The sequence below is a fragment of the Nilaparvata lugens genome, chromosome 5 (genome assembly GCF_014356525.2).
Source record: "Nilaparvata lugens isolate BPH chromosome 5, ASM1435652v1, whole genome shotgun sequence".
NCBI classification, from domain to species: domain Eukaryota; kingdom Metazoa; phylum Arthropoda; class Insecta; order Hemiptera; family Delphacidae; genus Nilaparvata; species Nilaparvata lugens.
Genome location: NC_052508.1, coordinates 5,524,793 through 5,548,010, shown reverse-complemented (window position 1 = coordinate 5,548,010; position 23,218 = coordinate 5,524,793). Strand labels below are relative to the sequence as shown.

Genomic DNA, 23,218 nt, shown 5'->3' with positions numbered 1-23,218 from the left:
TTTCTTCGTTTAACCGAGTATCTGCATACGGCCTTTATTCAAATAAAATACTCAGATTATGCTCAATTGTACTTGATATTTATTTATTTATTAGTGGACTGAATCACAAATCATATAAATATGATTAGGAAGGAACAACAGGCTTGGCCCAATACTATTCCATTCCCAAATTTTGATGAATCAATAAAATGTCCAAAAAATAGGTTATGTTTCTACTGTAAAACGTTCAAGTTCAATTTTCGTCCAAAAATATATATAAGCTAAACATTTTGAATTTAGAGAAATGAAAACACCAAACTATATTTAAATATAACACTTAATTATCACTTCATATTGAATTAATCAATACTTTATATTAAAGTTTTATTATTAAGTATGTCTTCTCAATATTCTTTGTTCCTTATTGATTTATACATTAAATAAATTATAAAAATGATAGGGAGAGAAAAAACAAGGTAACCTTGTGCTATTCCTCTTCCAAATTTAGATAAAGTAGCACCATAGAGAAACAATAGCGTAGGTAGATATCCCATGGTATAGTGCGTTTATGTCGCAACTTTTACTGTTATCTCAAGCCGATTATTGTCGATTTTTACCGTTTTGACCGGGCAAGAGTGTATGAACGGCACAATATGAGAGACTACCATCGTCATAAAGCTTCACGGGAAAGAACTACGTGGACTTTCGGCTTGAGATAACAGTAAAAGTTGCGACATAAACGCCCTATACCTGTGGTTCTCAAACTTCTTACTTCAAGCCCCTCTCTGCATAGTTCATCTGTAAGCCGGACCCCCTACATGTATAAACATAGACTACTAATACATGTTGTACATATACGTACACGTACGTATATACCTACATACTCAATATTTATTTAGTTGAGTTTTGCACATTCTATACATAACCCAATGTTGCAATAGTTTCAATCATAATAAAACAACAAATTCTATACAAACAATAAATTATAATTTATTCAGGTACTACACCTACTATAATAGTACATAGTTTTTATTTTTGTTTCTCATAGAAATTAACAATACAAAGAGCGTCAGTGTGAAGGATGAGCTTGTTTTTTTCGCACAGAGTTTGTTGAAACGAGGTGTCAGCTCCGATAACGCTACTCCAGTTCCTGGGTCACATCCAGTCTTTGTCTATATTCACTTTTCTTGGCAGCTAGAGCAGAAAACCCAGTTCCACACAGATAAATTGTAGCAAATAGAGTGTATATCTTCAATGCCTTTTTACTCAAAATTTGGTGTTCCTTTTGTACACCAATCCAGAAGGATGCAAGAAAATATTCTTCAAACTTCATTTTAAGCGCAAAGTCACCTTGGAGATCAATGAGGTTTTCTTTTTCTATCATTTTGAGGGTGCACTTATTGATTGAGAATTTGAATTTGACAATACGGTTGATATAAATATTTTATGAGTAAAAATTACTCACATTGTATTCTAAAAATAGAAAGATAGCTTATTGTAATCATTTTAGAAGTAAATTCAAAATATTTTCCAACCAAGCTTTGCGCCCCCCCTGAGCATTCATGCGCCCCCCTTGGAGGTCGCGCCCCACACTTTGAGAACCACTGCCCTATACCATGGGATATCTATTTATGCTATTGTTTCTCTATGGTAACACATAGTCCGAAATAGGTTATTCAATCATTACTCAGTATTTGATTGGTTTGTTTGCAGCTACCACCAAAAATACCGTCTCCAACAACACCCGTGGCTGTGCTCCGAGATAGGGGTGGGCAAGACGTCTCCCCTGCTGAAGACGTCGCACCTGGCCGCACGGCTCAACGGCTACATCATCGGTCAGGGCGGGGTGGCTCAGTTCAACCGCGAGGCAGACCTGTTGGGTCTACAGGGACAGGTGAAGGACTATGTCAGCAAACTGGTCGCCGAGAACGAGGGCAACGGCCTCATCTGCTAGGCAAAAGTATTATCCGTTCACAACAGTGATTTTTTTCATGATTTGTCTAATTATTGATTTGAATTATGATTTGAAACTTTGAATTATTGATTGATTTGTAGTTAATTATTGGTATCATCCAGTAATGATTTATCTATCATTGATTGATGTGCAGTTAATTATTGGTATTATCCAATAATGATTTATCTATTATTGATTGATTTACAGTAACTTATTAATTTATTGAAGGTTTATTTTTGTTTTATTATTGGCAATTGATTTATTTATGATTGATTATTGATTGATAAATAATCTATCGATTTATTATTACTTGATAACTGGCAATTGAATCATCTATAATTCAGTCATAATTATTGACAAATTTTCCAATGATGTGTGATTTCATAATTTGGACTAAATTAACTTTTAACTAAATTATCCAGTAATTATTTGTCTATTATTGTTTGATTTGCAGTTAATATTGGTATTATCCAGTAATGATTTATCTATCTATTATCGATTGATTTGCAGTAACTTATTAATTTATTGAAGGTTTTTTTTTGTTTTATTATTGGCAATTGATTTATGTATGATTGATTATTGGTTGATCAATAATTTATCGATTTATTATTACTTGATAACTGGCAATTGATTTATTTATGATTGATTATTGGTTGATCAATAATTTATTGATTTATTACTACTTGATTATTACTACTACTTTAATACCTGGCAATTGATTCATTTATGATTGATTATTCAGTCATACTTATTGACAAATTTTCAAGTGATGTGTGATTTCATAGTTTTGACAGCATTAACTTTCAATCTTGGGACAGGCTCAGCCTAGTTTTTTCTCCATGTCATAATAATTATATTATGGTGTTTTGTACAATAAATGAATAAAATAGTTTGCTCCATAATAACTGATTGATCAGTTCTTTGATTGTATCATTTATCAATTGGTAAATTTTAGTGAAATGTTGTTGAATTTCAATTAAATAAATAAATTAGTCTGTTTTACATTAAATTATTGATTTTTGGTGATTGATCAGTTAATTGATTGCATCATGATAATTTATTGATTAATTGATGCAGCGGTCATCGAGGGTTAATTGGTAAATGTCGGGGAAATGTTGGATACTATTATATAAAGGGTGTTGTGTGCGAATTGATCTGTTGTTAAACTTGTCAGTTTTATTTTCATCATTACTTGACACTTCACAGTTTCCTGTTTCTTATTTAAATTATTTGTTCAAAATATGTGAGATTCATTATTTGGCTATTCTATCTCCAATCATTTTATGATTAAATAAATTTCCATCATCAATTATTTACGAGTTTATCTCTTGTTGCCACAAATTACTACTATGGCTTGAAATCTCTATGCAATTTGTGATATTTGTCTTATTTTACTCCGTTGATTTTATTGTGTAATATTCTATAGCACTGTTTCTTTCTTCTTGTCTTATTTCATTTTATCATTAGTTTGATATTTTTCTGTTATTGGTTTATTTATTCATCTGCTTTGCTTTTGCCCGATTTTCATATGAAATTAATCAATATAACTTGTGAAACAATTTTGATAAAACGCATTTTTAAAAGTTTATCATTAGTTTGATATTTTTCTGTTTTAGGTTTAATTATTTATCTGCATTGCTATATGAAATTGAGCAATACGATTCAGTAAAACCATCATTTGAAACAATTTTGATAAAACGCATTTTTAAAATACTTTCTTGTATCGCTGTTTACTATTGTACCTTTAAATAGGTGAATTTTTGTGATCACAGTATAGTTAGAAATCTTTGTAAAAGTAGTGAAAATATTTTTATTAGTTAGATACATTCTCAACAGTGTCAATGTTTTATTAAGATTAAAAAATTGTAGATTAACTTGATAAAAATAACTGCTTTTTGCAACGCATTTTATCTTTGACAAAATATTTAATTTTGGAGTAATTTTTCAACAGCTTCTTTATACATGACTATTTCATCCAATAGAAAATTGTTCATTTCAAATTTTATTGACTAAAATTGTTGAATTTGATTATTTATCTAACTGAAGTGTGTATCAGTGATTAGATTCGTATTTGCTGATGATAATGGATGATTAAAATATTGTTCAAATTAATTAGTATAAATAATCAGTTTATACTATTTTATGCTGTTTTTGTTGCAGACTAGTTAACTTTCCCTAACCATCAAATTTAAAATATTGTTCTCAATTCTATATTCCATTATCATCAATTTTTATTATCTCATTCGTTTTATTTTATTCTTTTCTTGTTCCTATCTAGCTTTCCATTTAATTACTTCTCCATTATTTTTTCTTCTTTCTCTTCTTTTTTTTAATATTTGTGATTATGTTATCATTAAACACATTCCCTTATAATCATTCATCAGGCTGTCATATTATGTGTGGTTTTATATTGTAGTGAGCTATATACGAATTATAATTCTAATGTTTGAAATATTATTATTTTGAAAAAATCAGATTCATTTATTTTATTGTGTAAATTCTGGCTGCTGTTGTAAACAATTATTAGTTGATAGTATTATTAGATTATTTTGTCTATACTCATGTATACGATTCTGTTTCAACAGTTTAGATGTTTTCTTTAATAAAGTCAGATATTTTCAAATAAATAACTGTCTTGTTCACTTGTTATCTTCCCAAATTCCATTGATAATTTCTTCCTCTAGTTCTTATTGAGTATGGAGAGTCTTCCTTCAATTAAATTGAGTATTCAGACATGATATGAACACGTGTACGGTATACATGGAACAAAGAGTACCTTCTTAGAGGTCTTCTTTGAAGACACTTCATGGAAGAGGAATTCTTTGTTCCATGACGTTATAATTATGATAAAATTTCATGAACCAAGGTTAACCTTATCCGATCATCTGGTACAAAACTCTTGAAAATCCATGGATTACGTAGTTTTTTTAACAATACCAAAAATATCTCAGATTTGGCTGAAATTTGCACCTTAGATGAAGCTCTACCTGAGAAATGTCAGAGCCAAATTTGGAGCCCCCAGTTACTGTACAGGATGAGATATGCAGCTTCAAACATGAAATTTGAGAATTTTTTAAGTCATATATAATAAACGGTAGGGATTTTGCAAATCGGATTCCAGATTCGTGTTCCTCGCATCAAAGAGCAAAAGGTCACGAAGTTTGAGCGATTTTTATTTTTCACAAAAAATTAATGAAATCCATGGATTTGAAACAGAAAGTATCTCAGATTTGGCTTAAATTTGCACCATGGTAAGAGCTTGATCTGAGAAATGTCAGAGCCAAAATTTGGCATCTCCAGCTACTAAAAAGGATGAGCTATGAAGCTGCAAACATGAAATTTTCAAATGGTCATATCTCCTGAACGAAGAGGAATTTTGCAAATATGATTCCAGATTCGTATTTCTCGCATCAAAAACCATCAGATCACGAACTTTGAGCAATTTTTATTTTCCACTTTAGTGGTTCATCGTGAACCACACTGAGACGAAAAGTATCTCAGATTTGGCTGGAATATCTTCTGAACGGTGAGGAATATGGCAAATCTGAATCCATATTCGTGTTTCTCGCATCAAAGACTATGAGATCACCTTCTTTGAGGGATTTTCATTTTGCACGAAAAATTGATGAAATCCATGGACTAAAAACTAACCATCATGGAACACACTGGAACAAAAATTATCTCAGATTTGGCTTGAATTTGCACCATAGATAAAGCTTGACCTGAGAAATGTCAGAGCCAAATTTGGCACCCCCAGCTACTATTCAGGTTGAGTTATGAAACTGCAAACATAAAATTTTCAAATGGTCATATCTTCTGAACGGTGAGGATTTTTGCTAATATGATTCCAGATTCGTGTTTCTCGCATCAAATACCATGGAATCACGAACTTTGAGCGATTTTTATTTTTCACAAAAAATTCATGAAACCGATGGACTTACCATCGTAAAACACACCGAAACAAAAAGTTTCTCAGATTTGGCTTAAATTTGCACCATAGATAAAGCTTGACCTGAGAAATGTCAGCCAAATTTGGCACCCCTAGCTACTATACAGAGTGAGTTATTAATCTGCAAACATAACATTTTCAAATGGTCATACCTTCTGAACGGTAAAGGAATTTTGCAAATATGATTCCAGATTCGTGTTTCTCGCATCAAATACCATAAGATCACGAACTTTGAGCGATTTTTATTTTTCACAAGAGATTGATGAAATCCATGGACTACCTAACATTCGTGAACCACACTGAGACAAAAAGTATCTCAGATTTGGCTGAAATATCTCCTGAACGGTAAGGAATATTGCAAACATGATTCCAGATTCGTGTTTCTTGCATAATTTTGCAAAAATGATTTTCTCCTAAACTTGAGCTAATTTTTCAATTAATATTATAGCAGATTCATGTTCCATGAACAAAGGAAAATAGTAGACCTATGCAAAGATGCAGCAAAACTTTGCAAGTTTTAAAATACTGTTCATGAAATAACTATGGCTGCAAATTCATCTATGATGGATTGTATAATCATTTTATAAACAATATTTGGATTGTTCAATACTCTCTCCTGCTACTGAAATAAAACATTTATTTTTTTCGGCAAAGGATCCCGATAGTACATTTTATCAGCTAAAATATTAAAATACAGTATCCCACATTTTTGTATTAGTTTTTCAATAATTTGAACCCTTGGTTTAATAATCTTTTATTGTTTCCAAAAAATACATTATTTACAGTAACAATACATTGAATATCATTTCAAGAAGATTAATTCTTGGAGCTCTAAAAGTAGTGAATAGGATACTTTATTATTAAAAGTATATAGTGTACATTCATCAATTTATTGTAGTAATCACTACTTATAATATTCTAAAATTTATGTACTTTTTTATCTTAACTAGAAGACACATTCTCCAATCAGCTTGCAGACATTGGATTCAGAAATCCGGTGGGTGGTAGTCCGTTAACTGAGTTTCTGGAATTATAAAAATTAACTCAAATCATCACAATATTGAAGAAATTACATAGTAGGTAGGTGGTACCTACCAAGAATTAATAAATTACAATAATAATATTGATAAAAATGATCTGTAATTAACACAATATGCTGTAAAGTATCAATAACAATGGTGAAAAAATAGTATCAAGATTAAAAAAGTCCTATAATATCGAAATTTCAGAGCTTCTAATTCATGGATTTCATAAAAATGCAAATCTCTCAGATTTGGTTGATATTCGGGCTATGGATAGAGGTTGACCTAACAAGTGTCGTGCTATAATATGAGACGTTTAGCTACAATACAGGGTGAGTTATTCACTGAAACATAAATCTTAGCTCCACTCACAGATCAGAAAAAAGTGTTATCTGATTCAAGATGGACTTATGCCCTGTTTCACCAAGCTTGATACTTTATTTATTTATATATTATTTTTACAAGAAAAAACTGACCGGTAGAAAAACTAAGGATAAGCCTATTCCTTTTACTATTTCTCTCCCAAACTTGGATAACATTTTAAAAGTTTGAAATAGGGTTATAAGAAATCACTTTTTTGAAATTTATAGTTCATTTTTTACTCAATAATAGCAAAAAGTAAGAATTTTAAATTTTGACGGTGAAGGCATTTATTTATAAGTTTATTTGCAACTTACCTGCGCTCAGGCTTATGCCTTAGCAGGTTTTTTTTCCTGTATTGTATTAAGTGTATTATTTTGTATACAATATATTGCATAATAGTATGTTATTATTCAATTGTATTTTTGTCTTGCAAATGGAAAATAAATTTGATTTGATTTGATAATAGTCAAGCCGGGTACAATTTAGAAGTGTGCATTGCAATCTTCGATAGATACTATAACCAGAGAAATCCTAATTGATAATAGAAAACATCAATATCACAATAGAAATCATAGTTGATACGGTATCACAGTTTGAGTGCAGAAGTCGTTCTAAAGCGTAACATGTTCAAATTTCTTGACTAAGCTTATTGAAACCGGGAATCAGAATAATACCCTTATAAAAATGAAGTTAAATATATAGATGAGAGAAGGGAAATATAGAAAATATTAAGTATAGTCAGGTCTACGTTATAACGGCAGTGATTAATTAGCAATGGTATTGCTATCCTTGTCTATCATTCAACAAAGCGGATAGCGCTAACTCTTTCTCGCTTTGCTCTGTTGCCAGATCGTCTTTTAACAATTTAGAACTAACAATTAATGAACAAAATATTTCATCTCAGTTACGAAAGTTCATTATGAAATAATTGAAAAATATTATAATTTCTTGCTAAATAAAATATAATTGATATTAAAATAGTTATTTGTGCAACTAGTGCGCAAAGTGACAGTTTGCTGCACCGAAAGAAACGTTTACGCCCGAGCTGTAGGCGAGGGCGGAATGGTTTCTTGAGTGCAGCAGAGGAGCTTTGCGCAAGTATTTCACATTAAAGTTTTCCTACAGTTACCATTGAATATGAAAAGTGGGTAATTATGGATAAAATATTAGAAATGTATAATTTAATAAGTTCTCATTCTTATTTATTTGAAAATCAGAAAAAAATATAGATAGAACAAATTTGCATTCAAAATACACGCCAACAATGTCAACAGCTGATTGGGATGGCTGCAAGATAATACGCAAAGTAATTTTTTGCGCACTAGAGCGGAAAAGTGATTCTTTGCATTCCGTAATCAGTGCAGGAATGGCCACTTTTCAAGGTAACTGTAGGAAAATATTATTTTAAACAAGAATGAACAGTTAACATTACATGTTATCAAACCTGTATCAGCTACCGTCTATAGAAGACATAGACAAGACAGAGGATCAGCTACGTTGTTCTGCTTGCTATCTTTCTTCACTGCCATTATAACGTGGACCTCACTTGAGTAAATTTGGAAAAGGTGAAGCTAAATGACGAAACTCACTTGTATTTATCATATCGTATCTCCTCCATCTTCTCAGTGTACTTGGGATCGTTCCAAGGCTGAATTTCTGCTGATCCGGTTATCAGGTAGAACACGTTTGTCACTATCAGAATAAATGCTGATAGAAGAAACACGACTTGCCACTGGTTCAGGGTGTTCTAAAAAAATACAAAATTGAGAAAAATATAATAAATTTATTAAAAAAAAAAAAATAGTATATTTCGCACCTAGAGCAGAAAATGATATTTATCCGGCTCGAAATCGGTTTTCAAGTCCGAGGCCGTAGGCCCACGACTAGAAAAGATTGAGAGCCGGAAAAACATTTTTTGCCCCTGGTGCGAACGCTATTTTTCGCCACACACAAAAATGAACAATATATATATAGATATTCAGATTACCTCAAATTTGCTTTTTATACTTTTTTATTCTTTCAAATGACAATAAGATGATATTATTAGTAAATAAATGTTTTAATTATTGAATAATGAACACAAATAATGAAAAGTTTTTTGATCAGCTGTTTTTTGATCACCTTTCTTAGTTCCATGTTAGCGGCTGGAAAGGGTACTCTTTCCGGCCTAGGCCGGAAAGAAACCTGTTCTGACGTCAGACGAGAGTCGTCTGCAAACAATGTCTTTCAGATCTACGTAGGGACTGGACAGCTGCACAGCTGCTTTCTGTGCAGTGTGGCGAAAAAAATATCTTAGTACCCTTTTGTAAAATTGTTTATTCACAACATGTTTCTGCTATAGAATGCTATTATCAAGTGATTGAAAATGTATTTATTTATTTCATGTTACAAACCAATACATTCCAAATAAAAATAATAAACATTTTTTCCATGCATGGGAAAAATGCCTGTGTACAGGGAAGAGTAGCAATCTGAATAGTTCATAATGATAATAGTAGATAATATGTTAACATAATGACAAACATGACAATATATGTGAAAGCGAATATTGAATTATGGAAAAGATTGAAATGAGAGATGGAAAAATGAAGTATGATGTGAAGAAGAGAGAGAAAAATGAATGAGGCAGAGAACTCACTGTCAAGCCAAGATTATAGGAGAAATTTGTTGTGTTTATTGATTTGGAAACTCTAGGAATAACAATGCCAAAAACGTTCACCGAGCTCCTGGTTGTGTAGTCATGTTGGACTTGAGCGAATATATCTGGTTTATTCTTGTAGATGTGCATAATTAGGAATCGAACATATAGCTGATTAATATTTGATAGTTTAAATTCGTTAAATAAGGTTCCAGTAGGCTACGGTAGGGTGACTACTATTTTTCTGTAACGCCATTTTAATAATATATTTTTGAGTCACTTCCAAGGGATTCATGACAGTCTTTGTGGCGCCTCCCCAAGCTAAGATACCATTATGTACTGTACTGAAGAGTGTACATGTATGTACAGTACATATTCAGTATTGAAGAGGATAGTGCTATCCGCTTTGTTGAATGATAGACAAGGATAGCAATACCATTGCAAATCAAACACTGCCTTTATAACGTAGGCCTCACTTTTATACAATACGAAAGTGTGAGAGCCTTAAATTATGAATGTATATCCGTTTAGTTTGAATCATGATGTGAAAAATGAAATAATATAGAAAACTCTATATACTCACATGAGTAACAAACAGGCCATTAATATAAGGGATGAACACCCCTGAAACCGCCCCAATTCCGTTGACCAGTGCCATAAGGGTGCCCGCGTAGTTTGGACTCAAATCCAACGGATTCACCTGAAAATAACATTTTTGCCCCTGGTGCGAACGCTATTTTTCGCCACACACAAAAATGAACAATATATATATAGATATTCAGATTACCTCAGATTTGCTTTTTATACTTTTTATTCTTTCAAATGACAATAAGATGATATTATTAGTAAATAAATGTTTTAATTATTGAATAATGAACACAAATAATGAAAAGTTTTTTGATCAGCTGTTTTTTGATCACCTTTCTTAGTTCCATGTTAGCGGCTGGAAAGGGTACTCTTTCCGGCCTAGGCCGGAAAGAAACCTGTTCTGACGTCAGACGAGAGTCGTCTGCAAACAATGTCTTTCAGATCTACGTAGGGACTGGACAGCTGCACAGCTGCTTTCTGTGCAGTGTGGCGAAAAAAATATCTTAGTACCCTTTTGTAAAATTGTTTATTCACAACATGTTTCTGCTATAGAATGCTATTATCAAGTGATTGAAAATGTATTTATTTATTTCATGTTACAAACCAATACATTCCAAATAAAAATAATAAACATTTTTTCCATGCATGGGAAAATGCCTGTGTACAGGAAAGAGTAGCAATCTGAATAGTTCATAATGACAATAGTAGATAATATGTTAACATAATGACAAACATGACAATATATGTGAAAGCGAATATTGAATTATGGAAAAGATTGAAATGAGAGATGGAAAAATGAAGTATGATGTGAAGAAGAGAGAGAAAAATGAATGAGGCAGAGAACTCACTGTCAAGCCAAGATTATAGGAGGAATTTGTTGTGTTTATTGATTTGGAAACTCTAGGAATAACAATGCCAAAAACGTTCACCGAGCTCCTGGTTGTGTAGTCATGTTGGACTTGAGCGAATATATCTGGTTTATTCTTGTAGATGTGCATAATTAGGGATCGAACATATAGCTGATTAATATTTGATACTTTAAATTCGTTAAATAAGGTTCCAGTACGGTAGGGTGCCTACTATTTTTCTGTAACGCCATTTTAATAATATATTTTTGAGTCACTTCCAAGGGATTCATGACAGTCTTTGTGGCGCCTCCCCAAGCTAAGATACCATAATGTACTGTACTGAAGAGTGTACATGTATGTACAGTACATATTCAGTATTGAAGAGGATAGCGCTATCCGCTTTGTTGAATGATAGACAAGGATAGCAATACCATTGCAAATCAAACACTGCCATTATAACGTAGGCCTCACTTTTGTACAATATGAAAGTGTGAGAGCCTTAAATTATGAATGTATATCCGTTTAGTTTGAATCATGATGTGAGAAATGAAATAATATAGAAAACTCTATATACTCACATGAGTAACAAACAGGCCATTAATATAAGGGATGAACACCCCTGAAACCGCCCCAATTCCGTTGACCAGTGCCATAAGGGTGCCCGCGTAGTTTGGACTCAAATCTAACGGATTCACCTGAAAATAACATGAGCGTTTTTTATTGCCAGTAAAGCATAATTTAAATAGTAGTCTAATAGTCAAAAATCACATGCAAATAGGTATAGTCCATATTTTTCACAGTTGAATGAAATATCCTACAGAACTGTAGCTTATAGAACGATTTTTCATGAGATACCGTAGTCTCTTTAAATCACAAGTTATATTATTTTAACTGAAAACACAATACGTCACAGTAATATGTAACTCAAGACACAATAAAAAATCTTTATATATACACTGTTCTAATACATGTAAAAACCAATAAGGTAGACAAAATTTCAAGACATATTATAAATTCTTATGCAACAAGAAATAAGAATAGACTGAATATACCATTCCAAAGGCTTTCAACGTCAATAAATTGCTACAATATTATAAGACTGGAACTGTATAATAAGTAACCTCTAGGTTTAAGGCTGTGCAAAGGCTAAAAATAAACTTTCTGCTGGTGATATTTTTCAAAGAGGATGGATCTATCTTCATGGAATTGTTGATCTAGTAAAATAGAAATTTTCTGAAAATATCAATTTTTGAAAAAGTTATTCAATTTACCAAAAATAACTCAACTAAAATTTATTTTTGGTTATTTTTAGAAAATTGGATAACTATTTTAAAAATTGATATTTTCAGAAAATTTTTTTTTTACTTGATCAACAATACCATGAAGAACCTATCCTCTAAATCTCATGGATTTATCTCTTACCGAATTTGAAATGTTCTGTCCCAAAAGTTCAAATTTTGGGCGCTCATATATCAAAAAGTAATGATCAGAGAAAACATGTTTTCCTGAGAAAACTTTTTTATTTTGATAGCTCGATGATATACAAATCGAAAAACTTTGAAAAATATCACGAGTAAAAAGTTCACTTTTAGCCTTTGCACAGCCTTGATAAATGAGTATATAGATAGATTTAAAATGAAAATTTTTCAACTGTTGGTGAAAACACCAATGTATTTTATACAAGAGTTCTTGGATTCCGATATGATCAGGCTATTGATATTTGATTCATTGATTATTTCAAACTTTTCTTTCTTGTTCTAACCATATTGACTTGCCCTTGTTTGGCACTATAATATAGGCTACTTTGTATAGTGATGCATAATTATATGAATTCTTCTAGGTTTACTTTATATGTATACTTATGTTTGTGTTTATATGTATACAGTCGGCTACATGCTTTCAATTACATTAAATAATATCCTTCTGACTTGTATAATGTCTATAGTCAGGTCCACGTTATAATGGCAGTGTTTAATAAGCAATGGTATTGCTATCCTTGTCTATCATTTAACAAAGAGGATCAGGCCCGGCCCCAGGGGTGGGCGGACCGGGCGGCCGCACAGGGCGGCAGATTTTTTGGGGCGGCAAATTTTAAGGAACGGAAAATTTTTAAATGCAAATAAATAATAAACTCAATGTGAATAGTAAAATTTTATGAGTAGCTTTTCCAAACTCAAGCTAATGAAGACATATATCTAAGATCAACAATGTCCCAGGAACGTCTAAGTGGTCTAGCGAACATAAAATAGATCAGTCCCTAGATCCTGAAGAACTGGAAAAGGAATTTTTCTATGCAAAGGTCAGACGAGTTCTATTTAATTAAACAAGTGTGTTGAACAAACTCGTGTTGTAGCAATTGTAGTTTTGATTACTTAGCAAGTTAAATAGGCCCAATACTCTGTTGCAGTCTCTTGATTTAGAACTACCGTCTTGATTATGTTTTCTTATTGTGTACCGTATCTGTTCCGAACATAAAAATAGTTTAATCAGATATTTTGTGTTACTGTTCTAGTCCATCAATTAAAGATTATAGAGTGAAAAGTTTGGAACACAATTTTCAACTCCACAGCTCTTTTAAGGATAGTAAGAGGATTACATGTCAAAAGTCCTCACCCCTACCTCATGTGCTAAGGAGGGGAGGTGGTTTGAAAGTACCATTTTTTCATTTTTCTCATATCTCGGAAACTATGCATCTTATGAACATTTGTACACTGTACAAAATTGAAGCTCACAAAATTCCAACAAGTTTTGTTCTCTACATTTTCTTCATATCTCTTATAGTTTCTGAGATATCCGCTCTTGAAGGTGAAACATTTTTTGAAAAAACACTTCTGCCTCCAATTTTTTCATCTTTTCGGCCTTATAATTTTTGAACGATGATGAAAAAAAATCCGTGCTGATTAAAGCTGACGGAGCATCAATATCTTCAATTTGATGTATATTTTCACTATTTTACTGTGAGCTTCAATTTTGTACAGTGTACAAATGTTCATAAGATGCATAGTTTCCGAGATATATGAGAAAAATGAAAAAAATGGTACTTCCAAACCACCTCCACTCCTTTAGCACATGAGGTAGGGGTGAGGACTTTTGATATGTTAATCCTCTTACTATCCTTGAAAGAGCTGTGGGGTTGGAAATTGTGTTTCAAAATGTTCTCTCCATACCTTTATTTGAGCATTCGTTGCATGCACTTATTCCTCAATATTTATATTTGTCAAATATTTGTTAAAATGTCATTTTTAACTTGAACGCTGATAGGGCAAATTTTTAAGTAAACAATTATTAGACGGGATACCTGGTTGGGGGGGGGGGCGGCGTTTGCCGATTTCGCCCAGGGCGGCAAAGTCCCTAGGACCGTGCCTGAAGAGGATTGCACTATCTCTTTCTCGCTTTGCTCTGTTGCCAGATCATCTTTCAAGGACAGGCAAGGACTACAAGGACTATCTTATTATTTTATCTTTCATGTATCACATTAGTGTCATTTGCATTGTAAATAAATAAATAAATAAATAAATAAATAAAAAAATAAATAAATAAAATAAATACAAATAATAAAATAAATAAAATAATAAAATAAATAAATAAATAAATAAATAAATAAATAAAATGAATAAAATGAATAAAATGAATAAAATGAATAAAATGAATAAAATGAATAAAATGAATAAAATGAATAAAATGAATAAAATAAATTAAATAAATTAAATAAATTAAATAATTAATAAATTAAATAATTAAATAAATTAAATAAATTGAATAATTAATAAATTAAATAAATTAAATAAATTAAATAATTAAATAATTAATAAATTAAATAAATAAAATAAATAGAATAAATAAATAAATAAATAAATAAATAAAATAATAAAATAAATAAAATAAAAAAATAAATAAATAAAATAATAAAATAAATAAAATAATAAAATAAATAAATAAATAATAAATAAATAAATAAATAAATAAAATAAATCTTTCAACAATGTAGAATTAAGAATTAACAAAATATTTAATGTTAATTATGAAAATTCATTATTAAATTATTGAAAAATATAATTTCTTGCTTAATAAAATATAATTGATTTTTATATTGCGGATGATTCCCACATGACTTTTTTGCTTGTGCGTGGTAATGGAAGTGCAAGGGTATTCATGAGATGATCAAACATCCATGCTCATTCGATGGAACTCGGCGGGATTCGAACCCACGACCAGATAGCACTAGCAGACTGAAGGGTGCAACGCCTTAGTCAACTCGGCTTCCTGGCCGGCAGGATTATTTTAAACGAGAATGAACAGTTAATATTACATCAATAACACTGTATCAGCTACCGTCTATAGAAGGCATTGACAAGACAGAGGTTCGGCAACGTTTTTCTTCTATCTTTCTCAACTGCCATTATAACGTGGACCTCACTATAGGTTTACTTTAGATGTAGTTATGTTTGTGTACTTACATATATGTATACCGTACCATACTTTCAATTACCCTACATTAACTTATATCCTTCTGACTTGTATAATGTCTAGTATTAGTTTCGACTTTGTCAATTGCCAATGTTGCTCAATGTCAATAATTTTTTTTCTTTAGCACTACAGGCTACAGCCCAATATGAGCTTTGGCCGCCTCCACTACAGCTCTCCACTCTTCTCGGTTCTCTGCAATTCGTTTTCATCCACTACATCCCATTTTTTGGAGATCGTCTCTCACTTCTTCCTCCCACCTCATTCTTGGTCTCTTCCTTCTGGAATGGAGCCTCTCCTTGAATACTATTTTAGGCATTCTGTTCTCATTCATTCTACAGATATGTCCAAACCACCAAAGCCGTCGCGCCTCTTTATAAATTTAACAATATTTTGGCATTTTATCAATGCTGTAAAATCTGACAAAGCATTTATTGAACGGTTCCACTTGTTTTTCGTTCCGCTACTACGTAGACATCATGTCGTCATCATGTCTGTCTGTCTGCGCGCTGTGTCTTTTGTGCATCTGCGCTGACCAGTGACGTCACAGTCGCGGTTCTTTGCCACTGCTCTAGTCAGCTGGTTTTCTATACTTCTATTCGTACCTTTTTCGTCGGATTGTTTGCCGTTGCAATTTTAATATTTGTGTTATTCAATTTTTTGGAATTTAATCTTGTCTTTAGGCATCTTACCTTTTAGATATTTGCCACTTTTTCACCAAACGTTTGTGGACGTTTCACGTACGTGGCTACATTTCCGCTTTCCCCTTTTTTGTTACTAGCGTCTTTTGCCTTTTGCTGTTTGTCTTTTTCAATGGTGGATAGTCGGGTGTGCGTACCTTACGCCCGGTCTAAACCTTTCATCTGAATTCATCGGACTTATAAAACGTTTTTAAAGTGTGAATTATTCTTCAAATTAATTCGTTTGTTCTATTCTTCAGTGTGATTCAATTATTCATCGAGTTCTTCACTCAGTTACTCTGTTAAAATTGGATAAACTTTGTCAAAAATTGCAACCTCGTGTGAGCGTTTCATCGCTATTCATTTGATCTACAGAACCTTTTTAAAGTGTGAATTATTCTTCAAATTAATTCATTTATTCTATTCTTCAATTGTGAGTAAATTATTCATCGATTGCTTGCTTATTGCTTTGATAAACTTTGTCAAAAATTACAACCTCGTGTAGGCTTCAGTTGCCATTTTTCTACAATTGGCTTCACCTCGTGAACCTCAAACTTTCAAGTGCATCATCTCTACCATTTGGAAAACAATCCAAAAATTCCACAATTTGAAGATCGGATTATTCGTTTGGAATTCTACTCGCTCCAGCCTACTTTTCCATTGGGGGATTTGCCTGCTGTAGTGGACGTTTCCATGCTTGTCATCGCATGGCCAGATCACTTCATCGCTTGCTGATGTCCTGTTCCTGTTGGTATTGGGGAGTCATTGCCTGTCTGCCTGGCCGCATCTCCTCTTCAAAATTTTATTCAGGTTATGTAATCGTTCTTTTCAATTTTCATTTACTTATGCATCATTATTGTTTTATTAATAATGTCTATCTTGACATTCAATTCACTAAGCCACCGACGCCTATTAATTCATTGTATTTACAGCTACCCTGGCTTTACAAGTGATTTTCTGAGGCCACTGACGCCTATATAATTGTATTCATTGTAGCAATTATTCTTTGGATTGACAGCTACCCTTGGCTTTACAAGTGATTTTCTGAGCCACTGACCCTACTAATTGTTTTATTAATGTCTATCTTGACATTCAATTCACTGAGCCACTGAGCCCTACTAATTGTTTTATAATTATGTCTATCTTGACATTCAATTCACTGAGGCCACTGACGCCTACTTATTATTTGATTAATGTCTATCTTGACATTCAATTCACTGAGGCCACTGACGCCTACTTATTATTTGATTAATGTCTATCTTGACATGCAATTCACTAAGGCCACTGACGCCTATATAATTGTTTTCAATAGTAGCAATTATTTATTGGATTTGACAGCTACCCTTGGCTTTACAAGTGATTTTCTGAGGCCACTGACGCCTATATAATTGTATTCATTGTAGCATTATTCTTTGATTGACAGCTACCCTTGGCTTTACAAGTGATTTTCTGAGGCCACTGACGCCTACTAATTGTTTTATTAATGTCTATCTTGACATTCAATTCACTGAGGCCACTGACGCCTACTAATTGTTTTATTAATGTCTATCTTGACATTCAATTCACTGAGGCCACTGACGCCTACTATTATTTGATTAATGTCTATCTTGACATTCTTCACGAGCCCCTGACGCCTACTTATTATTTGATTACTGTCTATCTTGACATGCAATTCACTAAGGCCACCGACGCCTATTAATTCATTGTATTTAACAGCTACCTTGGCTTTACAAGTGATTTTCTGAGGATACTGACGCCTATATAATTGTATTCAATTGTAGCAATTATTCTTTGGATTTGACAGCTACCCTTGGCTTTACAAGTGATTTTCTGAGGCCACTGACGCCTACTAATTGTTTTATTAATGTCTATCTTGACATTCAATTCACTGAGGCCACTGACGCCTACTAATTGTTTTATTAATGTCTATCTTGACATTCAATTCACTGAGGCCACTGACGCCTACTTATTATTTGATTAATGTCTATCTTGACATTCAATTCACTGAGGCCACTGACGCCTACTTATTATTTGATTAATGTCTATCTTGACATTCAATTCACTGAGGCCACTGACGCCACTTATTATTTGTTAATGTCTATCTTGACATTCAATTCACTAAGGCCACCGACGCCTATTATTCATTGTATTAACAGCTACCCTTGGCTTCACAAGTGATTTTCTGAGGCCACTGACGCCTATATAATTGTATTCAATTGTAGCAATTATTCTTTGGATTTGACAGCTACCCTTGGCTTTACAAGTGATTTTCTGAGGCCACTGACGCCTATATATTGTATTCAATTGTAGCAATTATTCTTTGGATTTGACAGCTACCCTTGGCTTTACAAGTGATTTTCTGAGGCCACTGACGCCTATATAATTGTTTCAAAGTAGCAAATTAATTCTCTGGATTTGACAGCTACCCTTGGCTTTACAAGTGATTTTCTGAGGCCACTGTCGCCTATTACTCGTTCTAATTGATGTCTGTCTTGACATTCAATTCATTGAGGCCCATGTCGCCTATATTCAACCCAGACTGTCCTCATTGTATTTATTAGCTACCCTTAGCTCTTAAGTGATATTTTAAGGCCAGTAACGCCTATTAATTGTTTGGTCGAAGTCTATTTTGACATTCAAATCACTGAAGGCCTATGCCGCATATATTTTTATACGTTACTTGCTGAGCATTTTTTTACAGCTTATTGTCATTTTTATTCATTATTATTGTACCTTAGTAATAACTTTCATTATAGCACTCAATTTATATTCATTTCAGGTATCATTATTACTACTTTGCATTTATTGTCAACTTCAATGGTCATTATGAAAATTCATTATGAAAATTCATTATGAAATTATTGGAAAATATAATTTCTTGCTTAATAAAATATAATTGATTTTTATATTGCGGATGATGTCCACATGAGCTTTTTTGCTTGTGCGTGGGTAATGGGAAGTGCAAGGGTGATTTTATGAGATGATCAAACATCCATGCCCATTCGATGGAATTCGGCGGGATTCGAACCCACGACCAGATAGCACTAGCAGACTGAAGGCTGCAACGCCTTAGTCAACTCGGCCTCCTGGCCGGCAGGATTATTTTAAACGAGAATGAACAGTTAATATTACGTCAATAACCCTGTATCAGATACCTTCTATAGAAGGCATTGACAAGACAGAGGTTCGGCAACGTTTTTCTCCTATCTTTCTCCACTGCCATTATAACGTGGACCTCACTATAGGTTTACTTTCGATGTAGTTATGTTTGTGTACTTACATATATGTATACCGTACCATACTTTCAATTACCCTACATTAACTTATATCCTTCTGACTTGTATAACGTCTAGTATTAGTTTCGACTTTGTCAATTGCCAATGTTGCTCAATGTCAATAATATTTTTTCTTTAGCACTACAGCCCAATATGAGCTTTGGCCGCCTCCACTATAGCTCTCCACTCTTCTCGGTTCTCTGCAATTCGTTTTCATCCACTACATCCCATTTTTTGGAGATCGTCTCTCACTTCTTCCTCCCACCTCATTCTTGGCCTCTTCCTTCTGGAATGGAGCCTCTCCTTGAATATTATTTTAGGCATTCTGTTCTCATTCATTCTACAGATATGTCCAAACCACCTAAGCCGTCGCGCCTCTTTATAAATTTAACAATATTTTGGCATTTTATCAATGCCTCGAGCTCTGAATTGGTTCTTCTCCTCCATCCCTCTCCTTCTTTAACTGGACCTCAGAATTTTTCTTTCCAATAAAAATTTATTTATTTTCGCCACACTGCACAGAAAGCAGCTGTTTTCCAGTCCCTACGTAGATCTGAAAGACATTGTTTGCAAACGACTCTCGTCTGACGTCAGAACAGGTTTCTTTCCGGCTAAGGCCGGAAAGAGTACCCTTTCCGCCCCGCTAACATGGAACTAAGAAAGGTGAGACTGCAATTCTAACTTTTTTGAAAATGTGTTCGGACAACTGTGCCATATGGTGCATTGTGTTCAGGAGGGTGAGATCGGAAATTCCCACCCCACTTTGAGTACCCTACGCCGTCTGGTTCTTGAGATATGAGACATCAAAGTTCCCCCCCCCCTCATAAAACAATTTATTATTCTTATATAGCTGATGCCAAAAAGTTAGGTGGCTTCATGGGTCACATGGTGTAACCTACTCACAGCTGATGCAATGCATCTATTTATTGTCTCTTTTGATTTAAAAATCATCACCTGAGCCAAGCTAGATGACAACTCTACTTGACAACATCAGGTGTTGGAACGCACAAGAGACCCACAAAACCGCCTAGCTTTTTAGCGTCAGCTATACCTGTAGTGTGGCGAAAAATATCGTACACGACTCTCTCAGAAAAGTGTTTACGGTATTCGGATAACATATTCCCGTGCAAGGCTTGCCGACGAGTCTGTCCTCATACCGTAAACACTAACTTTCTGTGCTTATAGCGTAATATATACTATTAACATGTTTATCATAAATATCACTCGTAGGCCCTACTTATTTACTTCTCTCTTTAGGGCTACTGATTAGGCCTATTGAAACACAATAAAATATTATACTGACCTTGAGACTGGGATAGAAGCATCCCATGAAGGACATGCCGATCGCAATGAGACTGATGACGACGAACCGGTTGCAGCCGGCGTATGCGGCCCCTATGATGCCCAGGGCGGGGCCCAGTGAGGAGACCGTAGTGAACAGCTTACGGGTGGCGCTCACCGAATGCACCTTACGGATCAGAATGGAGTCAACCCACCAGCCTGACGCGATCGCTGTCAACCACATCAGAAGGTGGGGGATGGCTGACAGGAGACCGTTCTACAAACAAAATCAACAAGAACAAACTAATAAATCATTTAATTGCTTAAAAAACAGACAAAATCAACGGAAACATCATCCAAATCAAATAACATACTACAGAACAAATACAGTCCAGCACATGAATGCATTATAAATCAACGGAAACACAATATTCAAATGCCATAGAATAAATAAATAAATAAATAGATTTTATTAACTCAAGAATTTGGTTCAAACATAGAGTATTGTTAATAAAAAGAAAATAAATCACATTTTGTAAGACATAGAACAATATCAATCAATTAATTATTTTTAGTTACAGCCCTAAGTTATTGTTTACTTAATTTCAGTTCAGTCTTACAGTTTTAGAAACATCATATTTTTATGAAATCTCTAGTCAAGAACAACAGTTGGATGTCACAAAACAAAGTCAACAGCTAAAATCCTTTACTATTAAACTAGCAACTTCTGTTTATATGTTTAGATGTTTATATGTTTTATGTTTGCATTTCACCGGGTCTCAAAAACGGCTCGAACGATTTTCACGAAATTCAAAACATAGTAGGTTTATGATATAAAGATTCTATTGCACTAGGTCTCATCCCTGAGAAAATTCGCTGAAGGACATTAAAAGGATAATTATTATTCATCCTTGGAAAAACAGCTGATAATAATTATTTCGTCGTCTCTTGGTGATGGAAGTGAGTGAGCGAGTTCATGTGTGTGGGACTGTGTCAAAATTATGACTCAGCTGTTGAACTTTTGTAATCATTCAATCAGGTACTTAGTGCCGGTTGCAAAAAAAGCCGGGTTATTTTCAATCCTGATTAATTTCAATATATCCATCTTTTTGAAATGGTCTTTTCTGATTTGGTACACGTGAAGTTAATCAGGATTAAAATTTAGCCGGCTTTTGTGCAACTGGGCCTTTGTGAGGGAAATTTTTGCATTCCTCTGGGAATTAATCTCAATTTACTGTGATTAGATAGAACATTTCTGTGTGAATGTTATTATAATTTCCTCTTTCGTAATAAATGTTTTATGCTTTTGTACTCCAGAGCGAAGCTCGGTCCACGATATTTATTTATTATTTTATTAGCATTTAAATAAATGCCATATCTCAGTAATTTCCATCGTATTATTGAATTATTCATGACAATAATTTGACAAACCCTGTGCAATGGTGAAATGCATGACATTCTTCATGTATCTTGGTAGATCGGTGTTCATGACGAACAGACCCCAGTCGTGACCAATTTGCGACACTATCAGACCCCACAGTGGGATACACGTCAGAATGCTTCCCCACGGTATAACAGTCATTGCCTGAAAAACACAATACAAATTGATTCATTCGTGAATTAAAAGACAAAAGGCTTAAATGAGTTTAAACAAAAAAACAAATTATAGGGTTATTAATCTTTGAAACATACCTCAATTCACTGCAGCTTCAATTGACAAATTACTTGTGAATGACACACAAAACTTATGAAAAAACTCTTGATTTTACAGACAAATAAACACGATTAACACAAAGGTAAAATTAAATTACTGTTTTATAATAATTTTTGATGCAAGGATAAAAATCTTTTTTCTATCAACTTCTGTTGGTCATTTCAATTCAATTTTGTTGTCGACAAAGTCGCTTCCCATAATCAAAACAACAATTGAACCCAGTCTGAACTTTTTTATTTAGACATTTCTTATAAATTCCAATCTTTTCTCACGAATATTTAGCTTTTTCTGGAAGCTTTTTATTTGGACATCATAAAATTCATTCTTTTCTTACAAATATTTGGCTTTTTTCAGAAAACTTTTCTTTTAAACATTTTCTCATGAATTTCAATTTTTTCTCACAATGGCTTTTATTTCATATAGTTTTTTTATTTAGACATTACTCATAAATTCCAATCTTTTC

At 33.2% G+C, this 23,218-nt stretch overlaps 2 protein-coding genes across 18 annotated transcripts in view; one reads left to right on the top strand and one right to left on the bottom strand.

Annotated features, from left to right (window-relative positions):
- The window catches only part of LOC111052772 (peptide methionine sulfoxide reductase), a 55,067-nt gene extending 50,507 nt beyond the window's left edge, over positions 1-4,560 (top strand). For 14 of the 15 annotated variants that reach the window (XM_039429809.1, XM_039429805.1, XM_022339543.2 and 11 more), the window contains one exon: positions 1,693-4,560. In XM_039429809.1, the coding sequence (XP_039285743.1) occupies positions 1,693-1,933 (241 nt within the window). In that variant the 3' untranslated portion in view covers positions 1,934-4,560. The remainder of the gene's footprint in view (positions 1-1,692) is intronic. The other variant, XM_039429804.1, reaches the window with a different exon arrangement.
- A 2,060-nt stretch (positions 4,561-6,620) lies between these two features.
- LOC111052769 (putative inorganic phosphate cotransporter) overlaps positions 6,621-23,218 on the bottom strand; it is a 37,153-nt gene continuing 20,555 nt past the window's right edge. For 2 of the 3 annotated variants that reach the window (XM_039429802.1, XM_039429800.1), the window contains exons 7-11: positions 22,474-22,626; positions 21,064-21,318; positions 10,489-10,605; positions 8,857-9,014; positions 6,621-6,906 (exon numbers count right to left, since the gene is read on the bottom strand). In XM_039429802.1, the coding sequence (XP_039285736.1) occupies positions 6,849-6,906; positions 8,857-9,014; positions 10,489-10,605; positions 21,064-21,318; positions 22,474-22,626 (741 nt within the window). In that variant the 3' untranslated portion in view covers positions 6,621-6,848. Of the gene's footprint in view, positions 6,907-8,856; positions 9,015-10,488; positions 10,606-11,919; positions 12,037-21,063; positions 21,319-22,473; positions 22,627-23,218 lie in introns of all 3 variants that reach the window. The other variant, XM_039429801.1, reaches the window with a different exon arrangement.